Below are 21816 nucleotides of genomic sequence, written 5' to 3'. Positions count from 1 at the left end.
GTTTAAGAGCAGTGGTGTATTCGGGCCGGAACGCACTGGAACAACGTTCCGGTACTTATTTCTAAATGTCATAATAGAAAATCATTAAATTTATACACCTAATATTATGAAACAATGGCATAATCAAAGGGGGTGGGGGAGAAATATCTATTTTACCGATTGCTACTAAAAATATATATTAATAGTAATCTTTAAAATTAATAATTTCTTTAAAAATTTATTTAAAAACAAAAATATAAATTTTGCAATGAACGTTTCTTACTAAAGTACAGTGTGTTAGATAAAGAGATCCAACAAATGAGATATACTGTGATGGGTGCGAACGCTGCATTTTTATTCGCCATGAGCTGAAAACTAGAACTGGTTGTTCTGTGAACCGTGAGTCTGAATTCCGATTCAGTTACTGTACAGTCGATGTGGCGTTACCATATAGTTTTCTGAAGAACAAGCCTTGCGGTACTATTTTTTTTTTAGCAATACATCTCTGTTTAAGAGGGTTCAGTAAATGGAATGATGTTGGTATCTTTATTCATTTTCAGGTGAAACAGATAAAGGAGCATAAATTTCATTTGGAAAAGGATGTGTAAAATATGCGTTTGGCCAAAGATAATCAATTGTTGGAATAAACTTATGCCTAGTGACACATTCAGCTTTTTTTTTTTTTTTGTGGTGATGTATGAACTTTCCTTCCTTAATATCATATTGCTAATAATAGTACCTCTTATAAACAGGAATACTAGACCAGAATTGTGCCATATGGTAACAGTTTTTTTAAACAAACAGAATAGTTGCTGTTTATTCCATCATGTTTGAGAGAGTATGAGTATCTTTAATATTCTAGATGCGGTTCTTACTGTGGAACCTAATTGTATCAAAAACTTGGCAGTGAGGGAACCAATATCAGATAGTGACCAAAGTTCCATAAAATGGGTTTTATCTGAAGAAACCAATGTTGTCCAAAGGTAAAGGCAAAAGTGTTAATTTCAAGATGGAAACTTTAATGGAATGAGATATTTCTTAGGTTCAATAAACTGGAGAGATTACTTTACGGTTTTGGATAAAAATATGTTATGGGAAATATTCTAGGAATTTATTCTTGAAGCCACAAGTATATTTGTGTCAGTGGCCATGTTCTATAAACATAAGATGCCATAATGGATGATAGTTGAGGTTGAGAGTTCACTTTTTCAAAGGAAACAAGCAAGGGGACACTTATTGACAATTGTGTGATTTCAATTTATGTGAGTATTATAACAGAATATGTAGCTAATCCACTGATGGAGTAAGATGGATAAAAGCCGATTACAGGAAAGCATGAGCAAGGAGAGCCAAGAACAGGGATTGCAAGTTCTTTTTTGTATTCATATATGAAAAACAAAGAGTAGAAAGACTGTTCAGAATTGGCCAAAGAGTTTAACTAGAACTTCTGAATGATATTTATGGTAAAAAAGAATCTCGAATCTGGGGAATGTTGAGGTATCGGATTGCTGTAAAATAAGTAATATAATGGTTTTAGAGAAGTATTTTAGAAATGCTATTAAGTTTAAAGGAGGGCATGGCTCATGGCTTAAAAAGGCTGCTTGTCAGTGTATTAACCCTTTGGGAATGTTAATAAAAGTGGCAGTAGACTCTGGAAAGATCCCCTTCGACTAGAGAAGTGCTAAACCCCAATCCATAAAGGTGGTGCTCAACAGAAGTTTGGTATAACTATAGGCCAAAGAGTTTGACTTTGTTCTGTGGTGGAGAACATCATGGAGTCTGTGGTTAAGGATGCAATTCAAATGATATCGACAAGAATGGTATCTTGAATGGTTCCCAGCATGGGTTCATTATGGGAAATTGAAACCTGCCCAGTCTAAGTTACTGTGATGAAGTAATTAAACAGTTGGACACAGGTTACAATTTTGACATTATTATATTAGCACTGGCATTAGTTGAAGCATATGTTGCAAGAAAGCAAGCTTATAGAGCATTAGCCAAAAAAAAAAAAAAAAACTTCCTATTTCAGCCATCTGGTCACTCCAAGTGTTTGTCTAGTTCAGCCTTAAATTTAAGCTAACAACTTCTACAACAACAGATGGAAGTCAGTTCCAGCAATCAACTACCTGCTAGCCAAAGGCAAACTTACGCACATCTAGTCTGCAGCTGTCTTTCCTCAATTTGAATCTATGCCCCCTCAGGTTCTTAATCTCAGCAAGTGGAAGTATCCCATCAGCATTAAGCCTGCTCAAACCATTCAAGGCCTTGTACACCTCAATCAGATCACCTTGCAGATGCCTAGTCTCCAGATGCTGCAACTTACAGAATTTAAGCCTCTCCTGGTAAGAGAACCCTTTTGTTCCTCTCACCAATCTTGTTTCCCTTCTCTGTACTCGTTCTAGCAACTCTGTATCCTTCCTAAAATGAGGACTCCAGACCTGCATGTAGTATTCAAGGTGTGGCCTGACAATTGCCTTATATATACAAAGGTATAATCACCTCCTTGTTTCAAGCAGAGACAAATTGATTCAACCAATTTGTCTCTGCTAGTAAAATTCCTATATATCATTGAAAAAACTCCATGACCTGCTCTGGCAGCCCGTCTGCACTGCTCAGAGAATTTCGTATCTGACTGCATAATGACCCCCCAGGTCTTTTTCATTCTCCACCTCCCTGAGAGTAGCACCACACAGCTGGTACATTTCTCTTGAGTTACTGCTACCCGTATGCAGTACTCTGCATTTGTAAATGTTAAACTTCAGTTGCCACTTCTCAGCCCATCTGCTCAAACTTTACCAGATCCCGTTGCAGTAGCATACTATGTCATTAACAACCCTGCCAACCATTGTATCATCTGCAAACTTGGACATTAAGCCTAATAATACCTTCATCAATATCATTAATAAATACACAAAACAATAATGGGCCCAGCACCACACACTGGGTGACTCCACTAGTAACATTAGTCTGCGGGTAGAGCATTGTCCATTTATTACTACTCTCTGTTGTCGCCCACTAAACCATCCCTTTATCCATGACCTGGATGAAATTCAGTATTGTATAGTTTTTTCTGGGCTAGGCAAAAAATAAATAATGAAATAAAAATGGAAAAAAATATATATATATATATATAAAAAAACAAATAAAAATAAATATTTAAAAAAAAAGAAAAACACTTGACGTCTTTATTTTACATAGGTATTAAAGAAAAAAACCTATTATTTCTTAGAAAAATATTTCCAAAAACGGTCTACGTTGATTACCCATGGAGGTAACTGATTCCAGTTAACCGCTAATAAACTACTCACTGGCTAAAAGAAAAGAAAATTTAGTTTTCTTTGCATTTTCAGAAGCTTAAAATTTAGATAAAGATTTGGAGACTTGGTTGACAACATTGAATACTGCAGGAGATGTCCTTGAAATTTTTGACAATAGGGTGGCTTTTAACAATAGGGTGGTACAACGAAAAGAGTTTTTTCAATAGTAAATACGATGTGGATGTCAACAAAAACACAGCTGACCGTAGAAATGCTGAAAGCAAAACTATAAATTAAGTGCAATTTTGCTAATTCTTGTGAAGAATTTTACAAAGATACAGCAAATAAGGAAGTATTAGGAAAAACTCACTCAGCAGAAAAAGATATATTTAATTCTATTATTTAATTTCTCTTGTTTTTATTGTTAAAAGAAGTATGCATTTTTATTATTTCTTAGAAAAAAACCTAACCTTTTTTCACTAAAAAAAATGAAAATCGATTAAAAACATGACCCCTCTAAGAGGTGTTTTTTTTTTCCTTCTAATTACAGTTATTTTTCTCAGTTCACATCCTTCACGCAATCCTCTGTTCATTACGTAGCGTAACGTTACCTAGCCAAACCTAGGGCAAGCTTATCTGCGAAACCTTCTAAATCTTAGTTCATTTCATAAATATACGTGGTCTCAGTTCTAATCTCAACTATGTCCATTTCTACTTACAGTCTGCCAAACTGCATGTACTTTTTCTGACAGAACCTCAGTTATCGATTGATTCAACCACCGCTCATCTCAGTTGCCGAAATTATTCACTGTACGATTCCTTTCGCCTCAAAGGTGGTACTTGTGCATATGTCTCTTCCGATATTGCCCGTCACACACTTTCCAATTTGGGATCTCCTCTGGCTTAAAATCTCTACCTCATTGTGTCAAATTCATCTGTTGTCTCTACCGTTCTCCCAACTCTACTAATCACTTGGAGCTCTTTGACTTCCTCTCTTTGCAACTTGACTTTTTCCAGTCCAACTTTCCTAACAGTGACGTAATTTTCCTTGGTAATTTTAATGTTCACAACTCCAGCTGGCTTCAGTTCTCTAGTCACACAGACCCAGCTGGTCGAGATGCTGAGTTTTTTGCAATTACTAATGACCTTGAACAGATTGTTCATTTACTTACCAGAATACCAGACAATCCTAACCTTACAGCCAACGTGCTTGATCTTTTTCTCACAACCTTTCTAAGAACACGGTCGAAGTGAGTGGGCCTTTAGGCAGCTCAGATTACAACTTGATGATTGTCTGTTCTCCAATGGAGTCTTTATCTCATGGCTATCCCCAACCTCGTGTGGTTTGGCATTACAAGAATGCAAAGTAGGATGACCTGCGAGATTTCTTTTCTTCTTTTCCTTGGTTGGATTACTGTTTGAAAAATTCTGATGTCAACATTTGCTGAGATCGTGTCAGTGAAATTATTCTTGTAGGAATGGAATCCTTTATTCCGGATGGCACTTTAAAATCTCGTCCTTTACCTAAACCTTGGTTTTCAAAAAATGTTCTAAGACTGTTCGAGAGAAGAATGTTGTATATCATAATTGGCTTGTTTCCAATTCTTTGTTTCATTTTCTGCCTACACCAAAGCTCACAACAATTGTAAAGCAGTTATTAATCAGTCCAAATTAGATTTTGAACAGGCAAGAGTGGAATACTTGTTTCTTGCCCTAATGGTAGTCAAGCATTCTGGTCTCTTGCCAAAGCTATTGGCCGCAACTTTTGTCCATCTCTGCTCCCACCTCTGTCAAAACCAGATGTTTCTACTGTCGCTTCACCCAAGGATAAAGCTGACCTACTAGCATCCCATTTTTCTTCCAACTGTTGTATTAATGATCTTGGTAAAACACCTCCCAACATTCCCAACACACTCCATTCAATAAGTCCTCTGGTCTTCTGTCAAAAGTATGTCAGAAGGATTTTCACAAATCTTGATGCTAAGAAAGCCTCGGGTCCTGATGGTATTTCTCCACTTGTCCTGAAAACCTGTGCTGCTGAATTTACTCCTTTTCTTCACTTTCTTATTCCAAAGGTGTTTTTCCTTCCCCTTAGAAATACACTCATATCCAGCCAGTTCCTAAAAAGGGTGACAAATCTCTCCCATCCAGTTATCATTCAATTGCAATTACTTCTACTCTTTCTAAAGTAACGGAAAAATCAATTAATCACCAACTCTTAAACTACCTAGAAACCTTCCGTCTGATCAGCGATTGCCAGTATGGATTCCGTCAGTGTCGGAATCCATACTGGCGATAATCCACTGGTGATATTCTGGCTTCTGGTATCCATTTATGGACAAATTCAATGGAAAAGTTCGGTGAAACACAAGCAGTTGCTCTTGACATCACAAAGGTTTTCGATTGTGTTTGCCATAAAGGTCTTCTAAAAAGCTTCCATCTTATGGTTTGCCAACTGTTTTTTTGTAATTGGCTATCCAGTTTTCTCTCTGACCGCTCACTGAGGGTGATGGTAGATGGCTCTCTGTCTTCTAACTTCTACACAAATGCTGGTGTCCCCCAATTCAATTATTTCTCCTGCTTTTTTCCTCTAGGATAATAATGACCTTCTTCCCTTGACCGTAAATCCAATCCATAGTTTTGCTGATGATAGCACAATCCATTGCACCTTCCAGTTTGAGAAACCTTGCCCTGCTCAATCATCTTCAACTTCTCGAATATCCGCTACCAAATCCTTAAATGTCTATCTCCAGGTAATTTTCCAGTGGGGCAAAGACAACTTAGTTGTCTAAGTTATCTCACAAAAAGGATTCTTCTGCTCCTCTGCTTATCTTTGGTGACACTCCAAGTTCTAGGCAAGATGATATATCTCTGTTGGGGATTACCCTGATTTCTAATCTCTCTTGGCGCACAAGCACATTACAAAAATTGCATCTAAAAAACGTTCTGGTTCCCTCATTCGCTATCGGCGTTACTTTTATTCCACGCTGCTGTTCACTCTGTACAAATCGCAAATCCGCTCTACGATGGAATATTGTTTCCACATCTGGGGTGGTGCCCCCAAAACCTCTCTCAGTCTTCTAGATTCCATTCAGAAGAGGGCAGTTGGGTTAATTAATGACCCATCTCTAACAGTCTCTCCACTCTCTGTCTCATAGACGTACCGTTTCTGCTGCATGCCTTTTCTACAGATTCTTCCATGGGAATTATAGAAGCCAATTCTTCTGAATTGGCTTCTATAGTTACCGCTCTCCCTTTCAAAACAGTCCGAATACATGCCGCCAACATCCACTTACTGTCCTATTTTAAACCCACAGAACCAATTTTTAATCTTCCTCGTTTATTCATTCAGCTCCCGTGTTCTGGAACAACCATCTTTCATATGTATTTCCTGAAAATTACAGTCTACAGAATTCGTCTAATGTCAAAAAATATCTTCATTCATCTTCTCCGCCTCCAACCCAAGCACACTGCTAAGTACTATAGGTTCTAATATCTGTCGTGTTTGAGGTTTTCATAAAAAAAAATTAAGAAAAATATATATTTAATTTCTCTTGTTTTTATTGTAAAAAGAAGTATGTATTTTTTATTATTTCCCAGAAAAACATAACCTCTCGAATAAGTGTTTTTTTTTTCCTTCTAATTACAATTTTTTTCTCAGTTCAGATCCTTCAGTCAACCCTCTGTTCGTGACGTAGCGTAACATGAGCGGTGCCGTATGCTGAATTCAGCCTTTCTGTGTGGGGGGGGGAAATATATGTATATATATATTTTTTTCTTTTTTGTATGTGAATATATATTTTTTAATTTTAAAAAAAGTGTATATCGTTTCTAGGGGGGTGGGAAATTCTCCCCCAGATGTACCTCATTGGAATGCTAAGGATCTGGTCACTTTACACATTATTGATAAACAGTGGGGGCATTGAACACGTCATGAATTTCTCAGCACAGTAGTGTTAAACAACGCTGTTCAGATGTCTGTTGCCAGTTTTCAAAGAATTTGTTCTTTAGATGAATAAAAAAAAAAAATCACTGTATAAGTGGAATCATGATTTTATTTGATGCATGTGTGGTAGTTTTGTTTCTTTGTTAAATATTAAATATGTCAATTTATTTGAATAAAAATAGAAGAAAATATAAAACCGAAAAAAAAAAAAGAACATTTTCGGATTATTGAAGTTTGTTTAACTGAAATTTTTTATTTTACATTAAATGTTCGGCATTTCAGGTTATACAGTACTCTGAGGCTGTCGCATTTCTGACTCACGAATGAACTTGGCAGTGTAGATGAGCAACAGTGCTTTGGACCTAAGTACAGGGTAGAAGTAACCCCAGAGAAACGTACCAACTGTGTGGTACTACACTTAAGTTGGTAGAAAATGAAAAAGACCTGGGAGTAATTGTGCAGTCAGATATGAAGTTTTCTGAACAATGCAGACAGACTGCCAGGGCAGGTCATGGGGTTTTGTCAATGATATATAGGAATTTTGCTAGCAGGGAAAAGGAGGTTATTGTCCCTCTGTATAAGGCAATGGTCAGGCCACGCCTTAAATACTGCGTACAGGTCTGGAGGCCTCATTTTAGGAAGGATGTAGATTTGCTTGAGCATGTACAGAGAAGGGCAACAAGGTTGGTGAGGGTAATGAAGGGATCCTCTTACCAAGAGAGGCTTAAGTTCTGCAAATTGCAGTGGCTGGAGACTAGGCACCTGCGAGGATCTGATTGAGGTATATAAGGCCTTGAATGGGTTGAGCACGCTGAATTCTGATGGGATCCTTCCACTTGTTCAGATTACGAACCTAAGGGGGAATAAATTCAAATTAAGAAAAGACATGTAGAATAGATGTGCGGAAATTTGCCTTTAGCCAGCGGCTGGAACAAACTTCCATCTGTCGTTGTGGAAGTTGATAGGTTAAATAAATTTAAAGAGGAACTGGACAGGCATTTGGAGAGAATGGTGTGTTTTTTTTTTTTTTTGGCTGATGCTGCGTAAGCTCATACACTTGCTTTCTTGCATCACATGCCACTACTACAGCAGCGACAGTAGTGGCGGTAATAACGGTTGATATCATATGCAAACATTCATTTTTACAGAGGAAAGTGCAATGATATAACCACCACTTTTTTTTTAATTCGCATCCCCGTTTGGTTATGGCATTGAAACTTATAATAAATGCCAGTAATAATCAGAATACTATTTTCATTTGAAGGGTATGCCTTCGTTTCCATATAATTTATAAGATCAATCGTTTTTAGGTTTCTTTCGTGTTGCGCTTCGCATAATGGAGACGAAAGTAAACTACTTTTTTTTTTTTTTTTTCCAGTTTACTGCATACACTTCGATCCATCGTAGCGCTTATCGGTTTCGTACAGTATTAATAAGAATACCTTATTGGTAGACGGAATCACGTGGCCAAATTTCTATCGGTAGGTGTACTCCTTCAGTCCGATAGTTTCGAGTTGCCGTAACCAACGAGTACTTATATTTTATTTCATTCTGAACGTTTGTTGTGAAGAAGTGTAGAACATGATACACACCTAGCAGTCACAGTGGTTCTTCTATAGTTATGTGATAGAAAAAAGATAGTGAATAGTTGTTTCTCTCACTGTCTCTGCGGTCGTGGTAGTGACTAATAGTGTTCTGATTAGAATGATCGACTTCTGACGAAATCATTGAAGTTGCCAGTGCATTTAATATTCCATATTTGGGTGGCTTTATATCTAGAATCCTGAATAACCGTGGATCCACCAAGTCGATTAGATGTCCAAGTTAAACAGTATAAGAAAATGAAAAAAAGGAAAGAGCTAGATGCCCTCGTGTCTAATGGAAAGTTAGGTAAAAGGACGAAAAAAAACTCGGGGTCTGGATCTGCTCATGAGCTTCTTAGGCACGAATCTGAAACTTCAGACATAGAAGATTTCTCCATTTTACAACCCAGAAGAAGTTCTTGTAAAAAGTATGAGCTATCTGGTTATTAAAAGTTATTTTTTAACGTAATTACTGTAGACCTAATTGTTTTTGGCTAGCATTTGATAAGAACCATAGAAATAACGTTCTGTTTATCTCTCAGTGAATGTGGATTGCGTACTTGTTTAATTTCTACATAAAAATATTTCGCAGCTAATAATAGTTGCGAGATTTTTATGATCACTCTTACAACTCAACCTCAAAATGCTGCATAATAAAGTATAAGTGAAACGGTTGAAAATAATGCCCTGATTGCGAATATTTATTAATATTTGACATTAAATAATCATGGAATAATTTAGCCTTAATTATCATCGATATAAAAAAAAGTACACTTATTTTATTCAGGTCAGAGTGTGGGGTCGCACATTATACCATAAACTGTCAATAGTAAATCTCGTTTTAAAACAAATCATGGTGTTTTAATACTCAGTTATAAGAAGCACAATTCCACTACAACACATATCTGTAAGTACGCAATTCCACATAGAAAATAATATTCTTTGACAAATGTATATGTAAAGTTTATAAAATCAGTTTTTCATTTTCTGAAGAGTTGAAAAGTGAAAAAGCTGCCAGCAATAACTGTTTTAAGTTGTCTTTTTTCCCCTTCTGTTTTTCTCTTAACTTTTATTTTATTTTTTTCCTAGTAGAAGTGGATAATTGAGCAAATATATAATGCATTTATTGTCTGGTAGCCACTTAACTTTCAAAGTGGAGGAATTAACTTGTTCTAATATAATAAATATTAGCTGAAATTGAAAAAAATTATTTTGGAAAACTGCCATTTATCAGTTCAAGCTAATTAATTGTACTGCTGCAAACTGTATTCTGTATAATTTTATCAGTGTCTGGATCATACTTTACTAATAGAATAGATGGTTCTGATTCACTGATTAGAAACACTGGTTTTAACTAGGTATGCAGTTGGCTATATACTGAAGAAGAAAATAAAAAAACTACTCTTAATTATAATCTTTTTGTTAAGCAGTCTTTTTTAATACAAGATTAAATTATTTGCACAAATTAGAAGACTGAAATTCCAGTCCTCTTTAAATTGCTGATAGTAGTACTTAGTCTTTAATATTGGCTTCTATTTTCTTAAGAAATTTCTTCTCCCTCCACTTCTAGGTTGTATGTATGTTCAAGCACTAATTTGTACTACAGGCAACCCATATATAACACGGTACTTCTACAACACAGTTTCGCTCTAACACGGTTAGAGAATTTCAGTAAACCTTGCATAACATGGTATTTTTGTGTGAGGGAACCCTGCTATTATGTTAGGTGTAATTTTCCAACATTTCCACTCTTTTTGAATCTCCGCTGTTAACTCGCTAGTCAAAAAAAAATTGAAAAATCACTGTATTTTATTTTGTTGGGAAATCCCTGTGTTGTGTTCTGTGCTTTTGAACTTATGCTTGTTGAACTTGTGGAAAAATCTAGATTTCAAAGTTTTATTACTATTGGATAGCACACCAGGCCATCCAAAAGATTTAAGTCATCCAAACGTTGAAATTGTTTTTACCACCACAGTTGTACTAGGTTAATACAACTTTTTTCACTCAGCCATTAGATCAACGCATTATATCCACCTTTAAAACTCATTACATCAGAAAATCGTTACAATGGATTTTGGAAAAAATTGATTCCGAATCTATTGAAGTAATGGAGGCATGCAAATGTTTCTAAGTTGTGGAGTGTATCAGAATCATAGCTTTATCGCTGAAAGAAGTAAAACTATCAACGCTAAATGTATGGCCAGAGTCAGTTCGTTCAGGAAATATGGTTGAACCGGCAGAAAACGGAATCGGTGTGATAGTAGAACTTTCTAAGTCGGTAAGAGGGGAAGATTTTGATGATATGACTACTAAAGCCCTCGTGGGTAGCACAGTTGATTGAACCACCCTCCTCCCCACACTGAGTGGAAAAGACTTGTGTTCGAATCCTGTCGATGAAGGGAGGAATTTTATGGGTCTTTTTCACGTGACTGAGTTAGTCGGGCTCAGGCAAGGGTAGCATGGTTTTTTCTCCTGGAATCTCGGGTTTTTCGTCTAGCAAAACAGAAAATCAACCTCAGGACACACGCAATTTATGGACAATATACACAGAGTAACATGGCTTTAGTTGCCTATGCTCCTAAAAAAAATACTGTCATTTACTGATTACTGGTAAAAAAAGAGGCTGGCGAAGCGGATTTGGTGGAAATGGCATTGGAGGCAAAACCAAATCAATTCAGAGGATGATAGCAAGGGCAACACAATTACTTGTGTTTGATCCTCTTTTGTGAATTGGGGTCACATTTGCACATCTCCAATCCATGGGTACCTCCTCTGAGTCCTTATATAAAGTTAGACAAGCAATTAGAATATTTTTTGAATGAAATGAGCCCAAAGTTCAAAAGGGAGCTTCAAAAATGCTTAGTTGCATACAGTGAAATTCACAAAGATTTATCAAGCAAAAGCCAACAAACCCAGATATCTGATTTTTTTAAAGAGAGTAAAAGATAAGCGAAAACTAGAATGGTGTATTTTTAGCATTAGCGTTAGTAGAGGCATGCGATGCAAGAAAGCAAGCTTATGCAGCATCAGCCAAAAAAAAAAAAAAAAAAAAAAAGCTCCCATTTCACCCCTCCCTTAGTTCAAAGTACCTGTCCAGCTAAGCCTTAAATTTATTTAGGCTATCAACTTCCACAACAAAGCATGGAAGTCTGTTCCACCAACCAACCACCCGCTGGCTAAAGGCAAACTTCCACACATCTGTCTTTTCTCAATTTGAATTTGTCCTCTCAAATGATTATTTTGAGCAAGAGGAAGAATTCCATCAGCATTGAGCATGCTCAAACCATTCAGGGCTTTATACACCTCAATCAGATCACCTCGCAGGTGCCTAGTCTCCAGACACTAATTTGAAAAATTTAAGCATTTCTTCATAAGAGCAACCCTTTGTTCCATTCACTAATCTTGTTGCCCTTCTCTGTACCCATTCCAACAGCTCTACATCCTTCTTAAAATGAAGCCTCCAGACCTATATACAGTACTCAAGGTGTTGAATTTATGTCCTCTCAAATGATTATTCTGAGCAAGAGGAAGAATTCCATCAGCATTGAGCATACTCAAACCATTGAAAAATGTAAGCCTTTCTTCATAAGAGCAACCCTTTGTTCCATTCACTAATCTTGTTGCCCTTCTCTGTACCCATTCCAACAACTCTACATCCTTCTTAAAATGAAGCCTCCAGACCTGTATACAGTACTCAAGGTGTGGCCTGACCACTTATATAAGGGGATAATCACCTCCTTATCCCTGCTAGAAAAATTCCTGTATATTAGCATTTTTAGCATTAGCATTAGTAGAGGCATTTGATGCAAGAAAGCAAGCTTATGCAGCATCAGCCAAAAAAAAATAACATAAATAAAAAATAACCACTTCCACTTCACCCCTCTGTTCGTTCGAAATACCTGTCCAGCTGAGCCTTAAACTTATTTAGGTTATCAACTTCCACGACAAGGGATGGAAGTCTATTCCACCAACCAACCACCCGCTGGCTAAAGGCAAATTTCCTCACGTCTATCCTACATCTGTCCTTTCTCAATTTGAATTTATGCCCTCTCAGGTGATTATTCTGAGCAAGAGGAAGAATCCCATCAGCATTGAGCATGCTCAAACCATTCAAGGCTTTATACACCTCTGTCAGATCACCTCGCCGGTGCCTAGTCTCCAGACACTGTAATTTGCAAAACTTAAGCCTTTCTTCGTAAGAGCATCCCTTTGTTCCATTCACTAATCTTGTTGCCCTTCTCTGTACTCGTTCCAGCATCTCTACATCCTTCTTAAAATGAGGCCTCCAGACCTGTATACAGTACTCTAGGTGTGGTCTGACCATTGCCTTATACAAGGGAATAATCACCTCCTTATCCCTGCTAGAAAAATTCCTATATATCATCGACAATACACCATGAGCTACTCTTGCAGCCCGTCTGCACTGCTCAGAAAACGTCATATCTGCCTGCACAACCACCCCCAGGTCCCTTTCATTCTCTACCACTGTCAGTGTAGTACCACAGAGTTGATACGTTGCTATGGGGTTGCTGTTTCCCATATGTAGAAACATTTGTCAATGTTTCTACATATGGGAACTTTACATTTGTCAATGTTAAACTTCATTTGCCACCTCTCAGCCCATCTGCTCAATCTTTCCAGATCCTGTTGCAGTAGCATAGTGTCAGTAGTGTCCTTGACAACCCTGCCAACCTTCGTATCGTCTCCAAACTTGGACATTAAGCTTGATATACCATCATCAATATCATTTATAAATACAAAAAACAATAATGGACCCAATACTGAACCCTGAGGGACTCCACTAATAACATTAGTCCACGATGAGCAGTGTCCATTGATTACCACTCTCTGTCTTCTCCCCCTCAACCATCCCTTTATCCATAGCAGCAATTTGCCTCCAATGCCACACTGCTCCAATTTGTGCAGCAGTCTTCCATGTGCAACAGTATCAAAAGCCTTTTTAAGATCCAAGTATATAATATCAAAGTTATTCCCTGCATCCAGTTCTTTTGTGACTGCATCATAGTATCCAATCAAATTGGTCAGGCAAGACTTCCCCTTAACAAAACCATGCTGTGTCTGAGCTATAACTGAAGTCTTGTCTAGATGATCCTGCAGTGCTTCTTTAACCAGTGCCTCCATTAATTTTCCAGGAACAGAAGTTAAACTAACAGGTCTATAATTACATGTGTCACCCTTTGATCCTCCTTTGTGAATTGGGGTCACATTTGCACATCTCCAGTCCATGGGTACTTCCCCTGAGTCCAAGGAAGCTCTCATAATTATAGGTAAGGGTTTGCTTACTTCCTTTGCTGCCTCCTTTAATGTAACTGGATAGATCCCATCCACCCCAGGTGCCTTTCTTGTATTTACCTTCAACAATTTCTCCTCCACTTTACTCTCAGTTATTACAAGATTCTCTAGCTTACTGCCAGAGCCTACTCTTGCAGGTCTTCTGCACTGCTCAGAGAACTTCATGTCTGCCTGCACAATTACCCCCAGGTCCTTTTCGTTCTCTACCACTGTCAGTGTAGTATCACAGAGTTGATATGTCACTCTGGGGTTGCTGCTTCCCATATGTAGTACTTTACATTTGTCAATGTTAAATTTCATTTGCTACCGCTCATCCCATCTTCTCAACTTTTCTAGATCCTGTTCCAGCAGCGTACTGTCATTAGTGTCATTAACAACCCTGCCAACTTTTGTATCATCTGCAAACTTGGACATTAAGCATGATATATCGTCATCAATATCATTTATAAAAAAAGAAAATAACAATGGACCCAATACTGAACCCTGAGGGACTCCACTAATAACATTAGTGCACGATGAACAGTGTCCATTGATTAGCACTCTCTGTCTTCTCCCACCCAACCATCCCTTTATCCATAGCAGCAGTTTGCCTCCAATGCCACATTGCGCCAATTTGTGCAGCAGTCTTCCATGTGCATCAGTATCAAAAGCCTTTCTAAGATCCAAATATATGATATCAAAGTTATTCCTTGCATCCAGTTCCTTTGTGACCACATCATAGTATGAAATCAAACTGGTGAGGCAAGACTTTCCCTTAACAAAACCATGCTTATGTCTGAGCTATAACTGAAGTCTTGTCTAGATGATCCTGCAGTGCTTCTTTAACAAGTGCCTCCATTAATTTTCCTGGAACAGAAGTTGAACTAACAGGTCTATATTTACTTGTGTTGCCCTTTGATCCTCCTTGGTGAATTGGGGTCACATTTGCACATCTCCAGTCCATGGGTACCTCCTCTGAGTCCAAATAACCTCTCGTATTTATGGCTCAGGGTTTGCTTACTTCCTTTGCTGCCTCCTTTAATATAACTGGATAGATCCCTTCCACTCCGGGTGCCTTTTTTATGTTTATCTTCAACAATTTCTCCTCCACTTTCCTCTCAGTTATTACAAAATCATCCAGCTCACTGCCAGAGTTTAACTCACCTCTGGCATTCCCCTCCCTGAATAACTCCTCATGGGTGAATATAGATGCAAAATACTCATTTAGTTTGTTAGCCACCTGAGCAGGATCATCAACAGTTAAACCATCAATATCCAGTGGACCAATCTGATTCATCCCTTTCCTTCTAGAGGTTACATATGTAAAGAACTCTTTGTTGTTCTTTGCATCCTTTGCCAAGGATTTCTCAACATTTACCCCCAGGGGCTCACATCTGGTGAGTATGGGGTTGGCACACCCAGGGTCCTGAGCTGGATACCATAATTCTTCTCTTTCTTGGTGATTCCCTTCTATTTCAAATTTTTAACTCAAATTTTGTAATTTGAGTTAAATGTAACTCAAATTTTTTTTTGGTCTGGTGCAGCAAAAGCCTCAGGCTTACTTGCACCATATGGCTAATAATAATTAGCCATATGGTGCTAATAATAATAATAATAATCTACCATTTATTTTAAAATTCCGTTAAATTAAATCTCATCCCACCTTAATGCATTAACTTAACCATTCCACCTTATATTTAGCCATCAGTCTTTTCATAAAATATATTCAAGGTGAGTACTGCACTTTAAGAATTTTGCTATTTTTACATTTAGTCTATTATCACGGTACTATAAGAATTCTATAACTTTATACTGGTAAGTTATAGATTAATGATACTCTGGAAGTTAAGGTAAATTATAGGCCTACAGTTACCCAGATCTCTTAAAGTCACCTTTGTTTATGTGAGAGAAATTTGAACATTTTCAGTCTTCTAGAACATTACCTGAATTAAAAAATTTCCCCATTATTATTGATAACGATTTAGCGATCATAGAAACACTTTTTTTTCAGTACAGCTAGAAAGATGCCATTATGGTCCTTGTTGAGGCTGTCGCAGACATTCTCTTAGATATGCCAAGCTGTGCTTGCTACCTGGGTGCCTAAAACATTGATGGAACTGATATTCGGGTGACACTCAAGGCAAGTGGACTGATCTGTCTGTGACAGCCAAATCCTCTGCTTGCACCTTCACAATGGCGCGACTGTTAGTAACTCTGGGTATAACCCCCATGTTCAAGTCCTGAAATATAGCACCTAGCACACTGTAGGTGACTATGCAGGGGTCAAGGTGTGAACCAATGTAAGCAGGGGTCAAAGCACAGCATTTCTCCACGTGACCACACCACACCACACGGAGGAATGCCACTACCCCTTGTTACCAGGCAATACTAGGTGGTAGTAACGCTCATCAATGGGTGCAATACCACCACTTCGCTTATTGGAGGCTTGAAGTGGTGGAACCCATGTTTAGTCTCCAAAGCAAAGCTCTGGCTAACCTTCTCCCATTTCTTCCATTATTCAGTATGACTGATGTCTTTTGAGGTTATGATGGACACATGACAAGACCCAACCTTCCTTGCATTTTGAAGGTATAGCTTTAAACTGTTTACTGGCCATTTGCTAGATAGTCTACCAGACTGAATCTATTGTTGACTCTCTAGGAGGCTTCCATAGGCCACGTTATGTCAAGGAACTGGGTATATTTTTACCATGTGTACATCATATACAAAAATTTCATTATTTCATACATTGTCCCCCCCCCCCCCAAACTTTTTTTACTACTGAGTAACTATGAATTTTTCAAACTAATAGAACAAACTTATTTGTGAAAAGATCTAAACCTCTCAAAACATTTTGCATTCATTTCACAAATATATGTGGTCTCAGTGTTGTCCATTTGTACTTACAGTCTGCCAAACCCCGTATACTTTTACTGACAGAATCGCAGTTATTGGTTAATTCAACCACTGCTCATCTCAGTTGTCTGAATCATTTGCTGTATGATTCCTTTCGCTTCAAAGGTAGTACTTATGCATATGTCCATTCTGATATACTCTGTCAGAGACTTAGTAATTTGGAATTTGCTCTTTTTGTTCTTCTCTTGCTTAAAATCTATACCATATTCTGTCAAATTCATCTGGTGCCTGTATCATTCTCCCAACTCCACTAATTACTTGGAACTCCGAGTTCCTCTCTTTGAAACTTGACTTTCTCCAGTCCAAATTTCCTAACAGTAAGATAATTTTCCTTGGTGATTTTAATGTTTCCAACTCCAGCTGGTCAAGATGCTGGTATTTCTCCACTTAATCTGTACTCCTGAACTAAATCCTGTTCTGTGTCTCCTTTGTTTTCACTTTTTTAATCCAAAGGTTTCCCTTCTGCTTGGAAATTTGCTCACATCCAACCAGTTCCTAAAGAGGTTGACAAATCTGTCCCATCCAGTTATTGTTCCATTGCAATTCTGACTAAAGTAATGGAAAATCAATTAATTGCCAACTCTTAAATTATCTAGAAAACTTCCATCTGATCAATGACCACCAGTATGGATTCCATTAATGCCGATCCACTGGTAATATTCTGGCTTATGTTAACCCATCTATGAACAAATTCAATGGAAAAGTTTGGTGAACTTGACATTTCAGAGGCTTTTGTTTGTGTTTGGCATAAAGGTCTTCTAAATAAGCTTCCATCTTATGGTTTGTCAACCGTTTTTTGTAATTGAGTATCCAGTTTTCTCTCTGACTGCTCACTGTGGATAATGGTAGATGGCTTTGTCTTCTAACTTTTCCACTAATACTAGTATTACTCAAGGTTCAGTTCTTTCTCCCACTCTTCTCCCCTTGTATGTTAATGATCTTCTTCCATTGATTCTTAATCCTATCGATAGTTTTGCTGAAGGTAGCACATTGCATTCCACCTTCTGGTTTGAGAAACACTGCCCTGCTCAAACAACTTCTCAAATATCCACTACCATTTCCTTCAGAGCTGATCTCTCCAGGTAATTCTCCAGTGGGGCAGAGATAACTTAATTGTTTTCAATCCTTCTAGAACTCAGTCCTGTCTTATATCTCGCAAAAAGATTCTTCTGCTCCTATGCTTATCTTTGATGACACTGATTTCTAGGCAAAATCATATGTCTATTGAGATTACCCTGACTTCTAATCAGTTTTCTCTATACTTCAGAGGCTCCTCCGTAGCCAGGTGGGAAGGAGCAGCAGTGCGTAGCACACGCTTCTTGATTAGACCAGGGTTCGACCCAGTCACCACCAAATACGGAGGATGCAGAAAGGTCAGGGAATGACCACTGCATATTACCGGAGCAATATGGCCTTAGTTGCTAATGCTCCTAAAAACCAAAATAACAAACAACATCTATACTTCAATAATCGTGAATAGTGTAAACTATGAAGTGCAGAAAACTTCCTAGGTATTGACATAACTTGTGGTTGACCACTCGCACACTAGCAAGGCTTTTGTGGATTTATTGGATGATTGTTTTCTACAAAAGCATGTTCGAGAGGCAACTAGAGGGAGTAATACTCTTGATCTGATTATCAGCAGTGATCCTTAATGCAATAAGAATATGCAGATAAAGGAACCACTAGATGGCAATGTAGGATTTACTAAAAGATGTAACTACCATCAGAGGTAAAGGGAATGGTTTTTGCTTTCATAAAGGTGACTACAGTGGTCTCTGACAATTTTTTAATTCTATACAATGGGACCAGCTGGTGATGTTACCAACAGCAAATTCTAAATTGGAAGCATTCAAGGAGTTAATCTTGTAAGCTACTAAGTTTTTGTCCCAACTAAGAAATACCGTTCAAGATTTAGGCCTAAATGGATGGCAGATGAAATAATGAGACTCGTGGCAGAGAAGAAAAATTCATGGGATACATATAAATTATCAGGTGACACAGAAGATTATTGTAGATATTAACTCGTCTGTAATCAAGTCACAATGGAGGCTCGTCTGTAATCAAGCCACTTCCTCACACATGAGGAAGTCTGTAAGGAAGTGGAGGCTAGAAGCTTATCAAACTGTAGCCAGGAGCTAAATGATTTTTTAATAATTGAGGGCAAAGTGGAGGAGAAATTGTTGAAGCTGAACATAAGAAAAGCACCTAGGGTGGATGGGAGCCATCCAGTTATATTAAAGGAAATGGCAGAGGAAGTAAGCCAACCCTTAGCCATAATTATGAAAGCTTCCTTGAACTCAGGAGAGGTCCCCATGGGCTGGAGGTGTGGAAATGTGTCCCCATTTCACAAAGGGGGACAAAGGGTAACAGGTGTAATTACAGACCTGTTAGTTTAGCTTCTGTTCCAGGGAAAATAATTGAATCACCAATTAAAGAAGCACTGCAGGATCAACCAAACAAGACTGCAGTTATAGTTCAGACACAGCATGGGTTTTTTAAGGGGAAGTTTTGTTTAACAAATTTGATTGGATACTACGATGTGATCACAAAGGAATTGGATGCAAAAAATAATTTTGATATTATATACTTGGATTTTAAGAAAGCTTTTGATACTGTTGCACATGCAAGAAGAATTAGAGCAGTATGGTATTAAGGGTCAGTTGCTGGTACAGATAAAGGGATGGTTGAGTGGGAGAAGGCAGAGAGTGGTATGTTCCACAGGGTTCCTTCTGTTTTAACGTGTCTGCTTGCCTAAACAATGTTCTCTATGAATAACTCAGCTTCTGACAAGGCTGCACGCTAATATGTGTTTCTAGAAGGCCAGGGTTACAAATGAAAGTCAAGTAGTTGGATTAGGAAAAAATCTTGCACCCTCAAGCCCACTCAGACTTAATTAAGAGTAAGCCCACAGCATCAAGATCGCGTTGTGATTAACTCAAAGGTTCTCCTTAAAGTGATCCTTGAGCCCACATAACTCCAACTCAAAAAAAAAACTACTCAATAATTATATAAATTATGTGTGTCAGAAGAATTGTCACAAGGCAAAATGATCAACAAAACAAGATTTATTAAACATATAAGTATACAAAAGAGTACAATAGAACTGGTCAATGGTGCCTCCGTAGCCAGGTGGGAAGGAGCAGCAGTGCGTAGCACACGCTTCTTGATTAGACCGGGGTTCGAGCCCGTCACCACCAAATACGGAGCATGCGGAAAGGTCAGGGAATGACCACCGCACCGGAGCAATATGGCCTTAGTTGCTAATGCTCTTAAAAAAACCAAATAACAACAATAACAGAACTGGTCAATAGTATGTGATTATTAGGTAATTTAACTGAATACCAACAGTATCTTGCTGATAGCAGTATTACAGTTTTGTAATTTTCTTCATGTGGCTTTTCAGCTAATGAATTTACAATCTGTGATGACAGTTATGTCATACAATTGTTCCACTAATGGAATAAGAATCATCTGTCAACATAATAATTACAATTAGTATTAAAACAACTAATTGGACAATTCGTGCTTACTGTTAACTTTTAACTATAAAAAATAGATATACATTTGTCTGAATGACTTTAATGAGAAGAGAGGTCAGTGCGTGTGAATTAAAGGCAGTGGGAAAATATTAGCATTAGCATTAGTAGAGGCATATGATGCAAGAAAGCAAGCTTATTCAGCATCAGCCAAAAAAAAAAAAAAAAAAACCCTCTCCCATTTCACCCCTCCGTTCGTTCGAAATACCTGTCCAGTTGAGCTTTAAATTTGTTTAGGCTATCAACTTCAACAACAAGTGATGGAAGTCGGTTCCACCAACCAACCACCCGCTGGCCAAAGGCAAATTTCCGCACATCTATCCGACATCTGTCCTTCCTCAATTTGAATTTATGCCCTCTGAGGTGATTCTTCTGAGAAAGATGAAGAATCCCATTGGCATTGAGCATGCTCAAACCATTCAAAGCCTTATACACCTCTATCAGATCACCTCGCCGGTGCCTAGTCTCCAGACTCTGTAATTTGCAAAACTTAAGCCTTTCTTCGTAAGAGCAACCCTTTGTTCCATTTACTAATCTTGTTGCCCTTCTCTGTACCCGTTCCAGCAGCTCTACATCCTTCTTGAAATGAGGCCTCCAGACCTGTATACAGTACTCAAGATGTGGCCTAACCATTGCCTTATACAAGGGAATGATCACCTCCTTATCCCTGCTAGAAAAATTCCTGTATATCATTGACAAGACACCATGAGCTACTCTTGCAGCTCGTCTGCACTGCTCAGAGAACTTCATATCTGCCTGCACAATTACCCCCAGGTCCTTTTCATTCTCCACCACTGTCAGTGTAGTACCGCAGAGTTGATACATTGCTCTGGGGTTACTGTTACCCATATGTAGTACTTTACATTTGTCAATGTTAAACTTCATTTGCCACCTCTCAGCCCATCTGTTCAAACTTTCCAGATCCTGTTGCAGCAGCATAGCGTCAGTAGTGTCCTTAACGACCCTGCCAACCTTTGTATCATCTGCAAACTTAGACATTAAACTTGATATCCCATCATCAATATCATTCATAAACACCGAAAACAACAATGGACCCAACACTGAACCTTGAGGAACTCCACTAATAACATTAGTCCACGTTGAGCAGTGTCCATTGATTACCACTCTCTGTCTTCTGCCACTCAACCATCCCCTTATCCATAGCAGCAATTTGCCTCCAATGCCACACTGCTCCAATTTGTGCAGCAGTCTTCCATGTGCAACAGTATCAAAAGCCTTTCTAAGATCCAAATATATAATATCAAAGTTATTCCCTGCATCCAGTTCTTTTGTGACTACATCAT

General features: G+C 38.1%; 1 protein-coding gene across 2 annotated transcripts in view; it reads left to right on the top strand.

The window, feature by feature from the left end:
* LOC150078517 (uncharacterized) overlaps nt 1–21816 on the top strand; it is a 257309-nt gene that overhangs the window by 38112 nt on the left and 197381 nt on the right. Inside the window, exon 1 of one of the 2 annotated variants that reach the window (XM_090384325.1) lies at nt 8588–9193. The exons of the other annotated variant lie outside the window; for it this stretch is intronic. Coding sequence (XP_090240451.1) covers nt 9024–9193 — 170 coding nt within the window. The 5' untranslated portion in view covers nt 8588–9023. Of the gene's footprint in view, nt 1–8587; nt 9194–21816 lie in introns of those variants that run through there. 2 annotated transcript variants of the gene reach the window in all.

Source organism: Mastigoproctus giganteus, chromosome 11, assembly GCF_048544385.1.
Source record: "Mastigoproctus giganteus isolate SK-2022 chromosome 11, ASM4854438v1, whole genome shotgun sequence".
NCBI lineage: Eukaryota > Metazoa > Arthropoda > Arachnida > Uropygi > Thelyphonidae > Mastigoproctus > Mastigoproctus giganteus.
Note: the sequence above shows the minus strand (reverse complement) of the source record. Positions and strands in the feature narration are given on the sequence as shown.